General features: G+C 38.5%; 1 protein-coding gene across 2 annotated transcripts in view; it reads right to left on the reverse strand.

Moving 5' to 3' along the window:
- LOC129726682 (monocarboxylate transporter 2-like) overlaps nucleotides 1-13,404 on the reverse strand; it is a 112,717-nt gene that overhangs the window by 6,851 nt on the left and 92,462 nt on the right. For both annotated transcript variants that reach the window (XM_055683650.1, XM_055683648.1), the window contains exons 8-11: nucleotides 8,003-8,143; nucleotides 6,747-6,914; nucleotides 6,326-6,687; nucleotides 5,764-6,234 (exon numbers count right to left, since the gene is read on the reverse strand). In XM_055683650.1, coding sequence (XP_055539625.1) covers nucleotides 5,764-6,234; nucleotides 6,326-6,687; nucleotides 6,747-6,914; nucleotides 8,003-8,143 — 1,142 coding nt within the window. The remainder of the gene's footprint in view (nucleotides 1-5,763; nucleotides 6,235-6,325; nucleotides 6,688-6,746; nucleotides 6,915-8,002; nucleotides 8,144-13,404) is intronic.

Below are 13,404 nucleotides of genomic sequence, written 5' to 3' on the forward strand. Positions count from 1 at the left end.
ACTAAACCCTCAAAATGTAAGGAAAAATTAGAACAGACTTTTGACCGTCTTTTTTCAAAACGGTCCCACTGTGCACCGGCGTGAAAATGTAAACAAAAACGGGAGCGAACAAAATAGTGGCGTGAATTTAGAAGCATTTTGCAGGTTCCACGGCAAATTCAGAAGTGAAAATTAATTAAATTATGTGCTTTGATGCTGGTTTGGGCTGCATCCATAAGGGTAGGTAAGATCAGCGTTACGTAACAAAAAACCTCTGGAGAGATTCTCCGAAAACGAACATTTTTATTAAGTAAATTCTTGTACAGCGTTACGTAATTTTTATTGTGGGGTTGGTGTTGGCGTTACGCTTAGTTACAAATGGGGGGATGGGGGTCCAAAAATTTGTTTTTTTTTTGCGTTACATAATTTATGGATGTCGCCTTAGTGGGTTGGTAATCAACTGGGAGAGAGAATTAAATACTACACTCAAAACAGAGAACTCGCACATGCATCGTTTTTTGATAGCGTGTAACTATCTTCTTGCTGTAACGCATGCATGACTCGAACGAAGTTTTTAGTAACATCAGGAATACTAAATGTGCAAATTTGTCTGTGAAACACAAATTTTTCGAGTCTGTGTTTTTTTTCAATTTTTTTTTTTTTTTTTTTTTTTTCAATTTTTTTTTTTTTTTTTTTTCAATTTGCTTAACTAAGATAGAATCGGCGTGATATGTCGTAGTGTTTCGATGTAAACCGCGTTTCCGGCTCGGGAGAATTTTACTTATATTAACGTTTTTGGAATATAATGATTTCGAGGGGTATACCCAGATACTCGTTCATGTCTCACTGTGACTGTTTAACCGAAGATTTCGTCTGGTCGATAAATATCGCGATTAACGAAAACGCGATGTATACCTTCCCAAGAATCGCGACGTCCGACGTGCGTTCGTTTCTTCTCGGGATTGGGATTGACTCGGGATCGACAAATAGCTGATTGCTACGAGTAGCATGGGCTACATCGCGTGCGTCGTACGCAGAGGATCGCGACGTTTAGCTAGAAATATACTCATGGTTAGTTTTCGTAATAAGCGTTTTTCGCGGTATCTTATCGTTTTTTTAGAGCAGACAAAGTGTATACGAGAAACGTCGTTGGTCGATCTGTTAGGTAGAAAATGTCCGGTTGACCGAACCCCTACAGACTCCGCGTCGGTACCTCCATGAGGTCGAATTATCTACATATAGATCAACAACGCGCAACTGATTTCGGTGTAAAAAGGATCACCTTACGAGGAGATATCATATCATTTGAAGTTGTCCCAATTTGATCAAAGGTCCAGTATCCTTGCGTACGATTTATTGTTGCGGTGTTACATTGTCAAACTGAATGACTTCGAATCGCATTATGAATATCGTGACGGATATAATGAACTTGTTCGCGCGATACTTGTTCTAAAGAACCCGACACTCGAAATCAGCGCATCGTTTGCCAAAACGAACCCTGCTGTGTACCTTGCCCTTTCTCCAACATCCCAGTGATTTCTCGTGGAAGTGCAGAGGTGTTCTCGGCTTCCAAAAAGCGAGTATCACGTCAACATTTTCCTATACAAATTCCTTCTTTGACCTGCATTCGGATGCGGCCGGCGCTGGTATTGCCTAATATAAAGATTAAGGTCACCAGTTTTTACACATTGAGGATGCATGTTGGTCCCAAGCATCATCTGTTGGTTCTCTGTGTAATTACAGCTGATCTGGCAATAACGGAGTAGCAACCGCGGGCGGTCAATCATGCTCATGCTCATGCTCTGTGTTTTTTTTTCAATTTGCCGTTGTAAAAAAGTTTCTTCAGAGTTTCGTGTTTATCTATATTTGCGCAGACTTATGAAATTAATTATTTTACATTAAAATAAACCAAAACATTTTGGAAAAACTATACCGAGCGTCTTAGCAGAGTGAGGGATTAAAAAAATCAAAAGAAATAATTATCGGTTTCCGTTAGACTCTACTAGAAATTTGGGAAATAAATATTGAAATTCAGTCCGCGCAAATATATATTTCGAATGTGAAATACAGTCATCCTTAGTGCTTATGTGGATCAGTCATTATCATTAAGGCAGACAATGTGTGCAGCTGGGGAAGCGAAAAATAAGCGAACTGGAAATATGATACAGATTTGGAAAAATATACCGCATCCCGGCGGGACGTGAACCCGCAATCTCCCTGTCTCCGGCATGGCGTTTGGCCAATTAAACTACGGGGGACGGTGGTACTGTTCCACAATCTATATGCATATCACATTCCACTGCCGACTTATCCTATTGCTCATCCCTAACTACACACACTTATGCAAGCATTTTTTGTACGACTGAAAGGAATGTCTCATCACACACAGAAGAATCAGCAGGGAAACCAGATGTGCAGATTTGTCTGCAAAACGCAGATTTTTAAAGTCATAGTGTAGATCTTTATTGATTCGCAGATTTTGCAGATTTTTGATAGTTTCTGCAGGTTTTTGACAGGGTCTCCTTATATTTACGCAGACTTTCTCAAAATGTGTGCAGATTTTTGCCTGCGCGAATGAATTTTTTTCCGTATCACGGATAGATTTTTTTTTCAGATTTTAAGCAGGTTTTTCCGGTTTTCGAGCAGTTGCAGACATTTTTCAAAACCATCTGGCATCTCTGGACCTATGTGATCGAGACCAAAGTCAGTCTGAGTCGTGCTTACAAGTGCGACACAACAACGGAAGGTGCTCTGTAGGGCTAAATTTTTCTGAACTAATTTCTATTTTCAACAACGGCTTTTACCCGTTAACATTCAAGTTCATAAGGTCAGACAATATGTGCAGCAGGGGAAGCGAAGAATAACGAACTGGAAATTTTATACAGATTTGGAAAAATATACCTATTTTTTTTAAAAGTGGGCTCATCACTGCGACCAGAGATTAGATCTATTGTGATATTGCCCAGGTGTTTTCTGTCCTCCGCACTTCATATTATTGGCAGTATCACTATTGAAGTAAGTGAAATGCTAGTCATTCACATCCGTACTTGTGTGTAAGCTTTACCTTTCGGTTTCAAGCTTACTACTCAACTATACCGAGCCTCTTCCATGCTAACATTATCGCCTAATTACAATTCCCTGGAGAGAACTTTCATACGTTACTCACACCAGTTTTATTATAACAGGGACTTAGTTTTGTTAGAAGGAGAGTCAACAGAGGCACTGTAGAATTTAGATTGAAGGAAAGGTACTTGGTGGGAAACCTGAGAATAAACCCATGCTCAAGTCCTTTGGCAACCAAATGGCCTGATTCTACTAAGATTCGAACCCACGACCATCCGCTTACCAAGGCGGACTCTGTAACCTTGCGGCTACGGAGCTCCCCCAAAAATATACCGATAAATATATCGCTAAGAGCTGGAAAACTAACGATTTTATCGAATCATTGACCACTGAGTGTTCTTAGCGCCACCATACTGCGTATTGCGACATGCTAAAAAACCGTTGCGTCTAAAAAGACATAAGGCAAAATTTGCTTGGATGTCTGTTATCTGTGGTATTATTTCATTGTTGGTTAAAGGATTGTCACTAACAATTTTGGAGCAACCGATCGTTTGTTTTTCGTGCTTTTCGATCCGGGTTGCATCCAAGTTGCGACCGTTCGAACATACCTAAGGCTGTCAAAAGTTGAAAACAAACTGAAATCAGCAGATCGCAACTGTCCCGTGGATTACCTTAAACCATTTTTACAAAAAATCTTTTCACAAATTACTCGTGACCAAAAAAAAAAAAACCAAAAATAATAATAGCACAAAATGACAAGAGCATCTGTGCAAACTCAAAAATGACATTTTTAAAAAAGTTGTTGAGTTGAGAAACATTTTGTGTTCTATAATATCTTTGGTCAAGATGTAGACAGTACTTTTTTCAGAAAAAATAGAATCCGTAAGAAAAAACGATCAAAAATGGTCGAAATGTTATTGTAAATTGATTAGGGTATCGAACGTCTTGGGCAGGTTTATGAATAATACTGCTGCAGAAAAGCTGCCAAAGAAAACTTATTAATTTGTGTTTTACTTTGTGCAAATTATAAATAACACTGACTGTCGAACTTGCTTACTACAAACGCATTATCACTGACAATCTTTATAACCTTGGGTAAAGCAAAATCCTCAAACCCGTAACGGTTTGGCATCTAAGACCGTGAACAAAATCTGATCGTCTACGATTTTTATCAATGGTTCCATGAGTCAAATGCTATATTTCATGACTCGTAACTCATGATTTCATAAATCAAAATCATGGTTCCATAAGCCAAAGCAAGAATTCATAAATCGAACACCCGATTCCATGAGTCAAATGCTATATTTCATGGCTCGCAACTCATGATATCATAAATCAAAATCATAGCTCCATGTACCAAAGCGAGTTCCATGAATTGAACACCCGATTTCATGATTCGAATGCTATTTCATCACTCGCTACTCATGATATCATAAGTTAGAATCATGGTGGACGAAGGGAGATTTCATAAATTGAACGCCCGATTTCATGAGTCAAATGCTGAATTTCATGACCCATAATCATGGTATTGCTTATGATGTCAGCAAAACAGCAACATACGGGGTGCGTTACGAACAATTGGCTCATGATTTTATGAGTCTTAACTCATGGGGTATATTCATACCATGAAAATACCTCCAAATATGATATCATGCGTTATTTTGCCCGTTTTCGAGATTTTATTTCTGCCCGTGCAGAATCAAAAAATCAGGGTTAATAAATTACTGCATCTGCATGATTGACTTTGATTTGTTAATACCAAACCAATTGTGGGTGGATTTCAAACAAAAAACAAGCATGTAGGACCATTTTTAAATTAATCTGAATAAAATCCAACCGAGCAATCGTAAAATAAAATTTTTCCATTGGAATTGCTTCGAACATTATTCCGAAATCGATGTGCAGCATTAAAGTCACTGATGATACAAAATATAGATTTGAAAATTCCTTGAAATGATTTTTCTGCTCACCAGTGCATTGAAAAAGGTAAACAAACTGCAGCTATAAATAAAATGCCAGTATCTGTTTCAATTTCAATTCCCTAACATCCAATAACTTCCGCTTCAAGATGCGGAAACACGATGTTTTATTCGACGGTGGATAACTATAGCAACTTTATCTCCGACAACATAAATCCTGTTAAATCTATGAACCATATAATTTGGGTTCCGCTTGAATTTAATATTCGGTTTTAAAAGCGTTTCAGTCACAACTGCAATATGCACGTCATGGACCGTTAAAAATTGAAAAATTCACCTCCTTTCGCTGTAGAGCGAGCATTCCTGTTTAGACAATTGACAGCATTATTTAAAGTCATTGCTGAATTGCTTAATTTCTTAACAATTTCAGTTGTTAATTTTATACCCACTTGAATAGCCTTGTGCATCGAGTTACAAAGTCAGTTTCTCCGCGGGTTTTTTTACGCGGATTCCGGGATTCACGCGGTTTTTTTTTGCGCGGATTTCGGTTTCCCTTCACTCGGAATGCAGAATTAACGCTGGTATTTTTACGCGGATTCCGGAATTTACGCGGATTCTGGAATTTATGCGGTTTTTTATTACGCGGTTGTTTTACGCGGCATGTATCCCCTGTGTAAAAAGTGAATTTAGTGTATAAGCTTTCTTTACTGGTCCAGTAAAGAATAACTTCCGTGGATAGAAATAACTTTACAACCTGTAAAATTACAACATATTCGAATCTTCAGTTAAGCATTATTTTTACCTGGAGTAGCAACCTCTGAGCGGATAATCGGTGGCGTACTGGCCAGCGTGGTCAATGGCGGACGGCTGACGGGTGCCACCGTGCGGGAAACGTTCATCATCGATCAAGATTGGCGTTTGGAAGGCGAACGACAAACTCTTATGCAGTCTACCGTGATGATAGGGCTGACCAGCACTTTGGCAGTATGGGCTGTGATAGCTATAACCCGGCGCATTCACCGGACCAGCTCCTCCTCCTACTCCGACGTTGGCGGAACCTAACGCTAGACCTCCGTTCATGAATTGGTTCGAAAGACAACGCTGCTGCTGTCGGTTGTATGCTCCAATACTGGGGTTGCACCCACTGGAAAGATTGGTGCTGTGCGTGTTTGAATACCACTGATTGTTGAAACGCTGCGATGAAAAGCTACGGTTTAGCATGTGCTGACAGTCACTTGAGGAGGTCGGTGCAGTACAGCGCGATATTATCGATCTGTTGGTGTTAAGACACGGAACAAACAGCAAAATTAACCAATTTGTGCAATTGATGCTGCAATAGCTGGAATAGCTTGTAGTACACTCACCCATTGGTTGAATACTTCATGCTCTTGCCATCTGGGTACCCTACGAAAAACAGAATGATAGCCGAAATCGCTGCACTAGCCGCACAGACGTAGTATCCGGCACGACCGTATCGGTGGGACGAATCGTTCAGGAAAGCACACAGTGGCACTCCGAAAAGCACCGGTATCGATTCGGCACTTTTGATGAAACCCCAAGCCTTGGAGAAGTACTTGCCCCTAACTCGTTCGACTGCGAGCATCTTCAGTGTGTACCGGTAGCCACCGAGACCTAAGCCGTAGGCCCACGTAGAAAAACATAGACCACGGTAGTCCGTTACCGCCGACAGGACCAGCAACGATAGCGATACAAGCGTAACACAGCCCTGTAGAGAGGATGGAGATTGAAATTTTCTGACTGACGTTTTACTAACTAGTTTCGCACCTGGCAAACATATTGACGAGATATTCTGATTTTTTTCACCGAAATTTCCAACGTTTTATTCACCGAGGATCCGCTGAAAACAATGCCTAGTGCTATCGAGAGGCCCAGAAACGTTTGCAACAGCACCAAATCCTGCATGTCGTTTCCTTCGGCAAAGCCATGCAGCGACTGAAAGTAATTAAAGAAAATATCTCGTTAATTGTTCATGGTTTCATCTAAATTCCATTTCGAGTAACTGTTCTATCTGGTTTGTTTGCAGCAGAAGAGGGATGAAAAACTTCACATTGATGTAGCATGAGCGCGGTAGGTTACATTATGAGGGCCATTTTTTGCCTGCGATAAAGCTTCCAGCAATGGCGGGAAATAACTTTTCGTAGATGCATCATAGAGACTGCTGCAACGCAGCTGGGACGGCTTTTTACCAGCGCGCTGGCATTTAGCGGTTTTCACATAACTGACTGTAGTAAAAATATTCTATTGTTTTTATAATCTTCTTTCTACATTACAGGTATTGTGAAATTGTGGTTCCTACAGTACATTAAGGTTTGACACTTTAATGTGCTCCAGGACAGTCACAAATGGTACACTGGTTTGGTTTTCAAACAAATAATTTCAAATAATTTTTATTTTATAGAGGTTTTTAAGGACACCATGCCCATCATTCCATGATTATAAGCTATTAAATATAAACTTTTCTATTTGCAAACTGATTTGAAGCTGGAAATCGGATGCAAATTTCATGCCCGACTTTGTTTACATATTCAACTCCAGAAAGTTCCCTCCGTTCAGATTCATCTGGACGAGTTTCGGCTGTCGAGCAAGCGACGGAATTTAATTTTGCTCTTCACTTTGTCGATCAGTGTGTGCTCGGGAGTGCTAATACGTCAACCTATGGCTGTGGATGGTGAAAAGCTCTCGAATAAGCACAGAAAAAAAGCAAAAGAAAAACCCATCAGACTTTCCCAATTCGCACCAATCCGGGTTTTTCCTCATTACCGCAGAGACACACATGTATGGTTGGAAACTCTTCCGGTTTTCCCCGAAATGGGTGCGACAGTTGAGGGAAGCATTACCGAAGTTATCCGGCCTGTGCTAGATTGGTAAATTCTATTGAGTGGAAATAAAGGAACGAATACAGTAAAACTCTTTTTGCGGGGTGTCCTGGTGGGCCGTTTCGTGGTGGCGTAAAACAACCGCCAACTGTATATTGACGTTTGGGGTGGTGAAGGATGTGATTGAAAAGCGTCTATACCTACCAGAAAGAAGATTGGGGAGTAGATCCCGAACGCGGCCACAGCTGCCGAAATCGACAGCATCCGCACCGACGGCAGCTTCAGGGGTGTAAAATCAAGAAACGGTGGCTTTGGTGTGCGGACATGAGTTTTCTTCTCCTTCACCTGAAAGAGGGAAAAAGAATGATGTTGTATAAGTATTTTTTACGGAACGAATTCGGGATTTATTGGTGGGAAAAAAGTTACGAAAAGGCTGGGTTTGTTGACAGACCCGAAGAAGGAAAATGTTATTATTCTGTTGAGGTCGGGTTTGAATAACGGGTAGCCTATCTTTTTATTATGCTGCTTGTCTTGTTACTATCCAATTTCGGAGGAGAGGATATTTTGTAAATAAGATACATTTCACTAAATTGTGTGTTCAATTGTGCTCTACGAGAAGATATAATAATCCGAAAATGCTGATTCAGATCGTTTCATGTGCTTTACTTTATGCATTGTGAAATGGTTAGTATGTCAGGTGTAGGAAAACATGACCATTAGAAAATATTTTTTTATGAAGATGCATTTTCTGCCTGAGCGCAAATCGTCTATAAGTACAACTTGTTTTATCAACAAAATGTTGGCAATAGAAATTCGACCACGTGTCAGAGGGCCGTCATCGTAGGTGTTGTTGCCAAGTTCACGAATAATAACGGCATTGTTATTTATTTGAGAATCGGCGAGAAAAATAACACCCACATCGCGTTTGAGTGCAGAACGACACGGAAGAGACGCGAACTGATGACAGAAATCATTTATTGTTTGCGCCAATTAGGTTTGTTTTACGCCACTTACCGGTTTGCGATAGATGGCTGTTGTTTCGAGTTTGACAATGTTTGTTGATCCCATTGGTATTCCGATTCTAGATCGTTTTAATAAGCTTTACAAACATTTTGCTATTATTTAATAAGCATTCAGGTGCAACAAAACGGGCTCGAAGTTTGTTTGGAAAAAAAAAACAACACATTGTATCCAACTTTTTACGAACATTAAAGAAGCCTAGTTCTTGTCGCCTCTTCTGACATTTTGTGGCGGTGAAGATATTATCGCTCGCAGAGACAGAGCGAAAAACGTTCTTACGTAACGTAGCAACATCAACAAACAATGGAGGTTTCGTTTTTATCAAAATTGAATGGAAAAGAAGAGAAAATTCCCTGTTTACAGGAGATGCCATGTTATGTTATGATGTTTTTATGTCAAAAATCATGTTTGACAAACTCGAGTGCGCTTAGAACCATTTGGTTCGTCGAAACTTTAAACACAGGTAAACGGTCCGATACACAAAGTTTGACTTTAAGAATGTTCTCTTTCGTATGTCTTATGCCTACCCAAGACGAAGAACCAAACAAATGACTGAATATTGTTTTAGCGCAACAAAAAATAGGGAGAAAATAAAAAAAGTGAGGAAAATTTCACTTGGAATTTGCATTCTGCCAATATTGAAGTTAAACTTAATTATTTATTTTTTATTTTTATATTTGAACCAGGTTGCTAGGTTAGCACAAAAGGGATGTTTGAATTTGATATCAATACGATTTGTTGTTAATCGGTAATAGTCAGGGCCGGAACTGAGGGTGGGGGAGTGGGGGGGGGGGGTCCGGTACAGATATTTTCGTGAGGCTCTTAACAAAAGTCTTTCAGTCTTTTGTGCCTTTAAATGATGGTTGCATGTCTGGCTTAGAACTAAAGGGCCCCTCGAGTCGAGGGCCTGCGATGTTTCCCTTAAAACCGAGCCTGGTAATAGTGATAACATGATAATGCAGTTTTTATGCGGTCGAATTTGTAGACCCCTTGATCGCTAAGGGACAAAATAATTTCAGCAAAGTTGAAATTTTTGACGTGAAACTACGCTTTTAAAAAAGGTCTATACTGGCTATAATCGCATACCAGTCCCACCTGCATTCTTGTCGTTTTATAGAGCAGTTATGGTAAATCTCTATCTCATTATATTATGTCGAAAATATGGGAATAAACCACGCTCAACAACTGAAATGACTAAAGCAAGAAAAATAGCTATATGCGATGTTTTCTCAATATGATGGAAATTAAGGTGGGACTGATATGCGATTATAGGCAGTATAGAAGTTGTAGAACGAAAATCGATAATTGATTATTGCTTCCTCTAGCACGGTCGACAAAACATTTAATCAACCCGGAATGTACTCCTTTGGACTTTTAAATAGCTTGCTTCGACTCTAGCAATTCATTTTACTAGCGGACGGTGCGACGAACGGTCACATTTGAGAAGCAATAATCGATTCGACGGTCACATCTGAGAAGCAATTTTCGATCAACGTACCCGATTTAAGATAAAAAAAATGCTTTTTTTATCAGGATAACCAAACAAATGATTGATTATTAATCATTTTTTTCTACTGATTGCAATCCAGCTGTCAAAAATTTGTTAAGCAGTTCTATGTCAACCTTGCAGTCATGGATTTACACACCACTTGTTTGGTTTTCTGATAAAATCAAAGATAATAGCAAATTCAAGATGGCGGCTAAGACTTTGATTCGCTTTAAATGAAATATCCCTATCATATTTTTTAGAAAAAAGCGTTGTTGGTAAGTTGTTCTAGAAAGATTTTCAATACCAATACCGAATTTGGGAGGCCTTGTGCAACTAACGCCCTGGATTTAGAGGAGAATTACTCGCTTTATTTGAATGCTGTATTCCTTTTACCGTCAATAATTTTACACCAAATTGTTTTTTTCTCTCCAAAAAACTTCATTGTTAGTAGTTATAGAACTTATATCATGCAATTCTCGGTATGATCAATATGTGGTTTTTGGCTATTTCTGTTTAACGGTATTCTCTCCGATTTCATTGAAAAGGTAGATGTGTTAGCATTACAGTTTTCACTAGATTAGTAGACAAGTACATAGTACATATTGTACTACAAGTAAAAACTGGACAAGATCTAATGAACAGCGAATAATAAATGAATCAATATAAACATTGATAATCGCGAACAAGGACGGAACACAAAGAGTGATTAGGCAAAACACGCTCTTACATATAGAAAAGGATAATATTAAAATAACCTTTCGTGGACATGGGATCTCGTCCTGTCGATGGGCAACGTGTAGCCCGAAATCGGTAAAAAAGGCGAAAGGTAATTTTAATATTATCCTTTTATATCTGTGAGAGCAATAAGTGTCTTGTCAAATCTCTCGTCGTGTTTCGTGTGTGTTCGCGATTATTGTGCTAGTTCGTACGTAAGCGTTGAATTATTATGAAGTGATAAACATTGAATCATACTCAAGAAACAAACTCTACTGGAAAAAACGTAAGCTCGACGTAGGACTTCGGTGGTTGTAAAAATTGATTCTGCAATATCCATACAATACACGGCACACCATATCATAAAAATTTAGATACGCCAGTTTTACACCATGCCATACAGATACTATAAACATTCTATACGCATGACATACACACATTCACGTACTATACCACTCAAAACCAAATAATTACACATACACACACGCTATCAGGCTTGTTGTTTCTTTGCAAAGCACCACTAGTGTGTAGTAAAATGCAGTGCTTTTACTGTGTGTCTCCTAAGAATATATCAAATGAGAGGAACATCTGAGTAGGAAAGTAAATTGCGTTGATTGTTTTGCATTAAAATAAAAAAAAAAAAAAATTCGAAACTGAAAAAATAAAGTCGCCCGTCACGCATATGTTTGCTCTTCGAATGCTATCAAATTTATCTCAGCAGTACGCACCACGGTGCGATTAGATAATCCTGTTTCACTCAACTGTGGTGTAAGCAGCAAGTCTAACAATTTCTCTGGGAGCGCACAGTGTTTATTTTACTGTTTTTGTGCAAATAATTGAATAGTGATTCAAATGTTGATAATAGCCATGACATTGGTTCAGAAAAGTTTCAAGATATTCAAACATGTATCTCTTAATGTAGAAAGACAGGTAATTATTCCACCTATATATGAGATAGCTGACTATTTTTAAGAACTAACCACGCTCAATATTTTTTACGACTATTTCTATAAACCAATCGAGATGGTGTTCACATACTCTTACAAACAAAAGTTTTGATTTATTTTATCGTATAGAACTGCCACTTGCGTAATTTGGAGAAGGAAAATATTCTTAAAAAATTTCGAAATATGTCAAACAATTCTTTCGATTTAGGAGATAAAAATAAACAATTTTCATCACAAACGTGCTTTTTCGGATGGCTGATAACATTTTAGAGAGTTTGAAATTTCGAAACCTGGATTTCGGAAAATTGGCCAAGATTATGCCGAAGACACCACGTGTCTGTCTAAAATCTGATGTAAAAGTTAATGTTACTAAATTAAAAGATAGGTTTTTGAAAATCAACAGAAATAGAGCACAAAATAGAAGAAAGAAGTGTGGTCTGCTCTTTCCACATATTGAGGAGAATAATAAGCGTGCACGTGGTAGTAACTCCTCTTCTTTTAACGTCGGGTGCTGGATGTGAAGCAAATTGGCTGGCATTGCTAGCCAATGACTGAAGGCGTGGAATCATTTCGTCCACCTTTTTGATGTTTGTGTTAGGAAAATCACTCAAGTAACAATCGAAATGCTTCGAACATTTAGGATTGTTTTGTTTTCGTGTTATGTTAACTTACATTAAAGTCTTTGATTAAATTTTGGTTTTATTATATAGTCATTAAATATGACCCGCAAATATTTATTACAGCCATCCTATGCCAACCGTCATATGCATAAACACTGAATTTGGAGAATATATCTCAGTTAAAATTTCGACGTGATTCCATGGCAAGCAAATCGGCCTGTTGAAAACATCTGGTCTTATAATGGAGCGCATATGAAGTTTTAATGACTGCAAAAAACCTGGGCCAACTAGTCATGACACATGTATATAGCTGTTGTTAATAGGTTGTCATAGCCGCGTGGTCGGCATTGAGAGTTTCATGTTTTGGTTGTATCTAGCACTAAAAAACTTCGATATAATCTCTTTTGTTACTTGGGTAGCCAATCGTATGGAAAGTGTACGTGGATATTTGACCTTGAAATTTTTTCATAATTTCCTCCATGTAACAAGAAAATGTTGAGGACGGCATAGGATAATTGTTCAATTATTGATCTCAATAAGTCGATTTTCACGAAGAATGCACGGATTAAACACCTAATTTTTACAAAATCATTGAACAAATAAACAAAATACGCTTACATGCTCTTATGGATTCGCTCAGCATTGGAAATTTATTAAACTTAACTAGATTTATCCTGAATTATGTAAAACAAACCATTTTACACAACGCTTCCATATTCATCTCAAAACTTGAAGCACTGCTCTATTATTCATCTCACAACGCCCTTATGTTCATCACACAGTTAATCATGAATGAATCACACTTTCATGAATGAA

The sequence above is a fragment of the Wyeomyia smithii genome, chromosome 3, assembly GCF_029784165.1.
Source record: "Wyeomyia smithii strain HCP4-BCI-WySm-NY-G18 chromosome 3, ASM2978416v1, whole genome shotgun sequence".
Classification (NCBI taxonomy): domain Eukaryota; kingdom Metazoa; phylum Arthropoda; class Insecta; order Diptera; family Culicidae; genus Wyeomyia; species Wyeomyia smithii.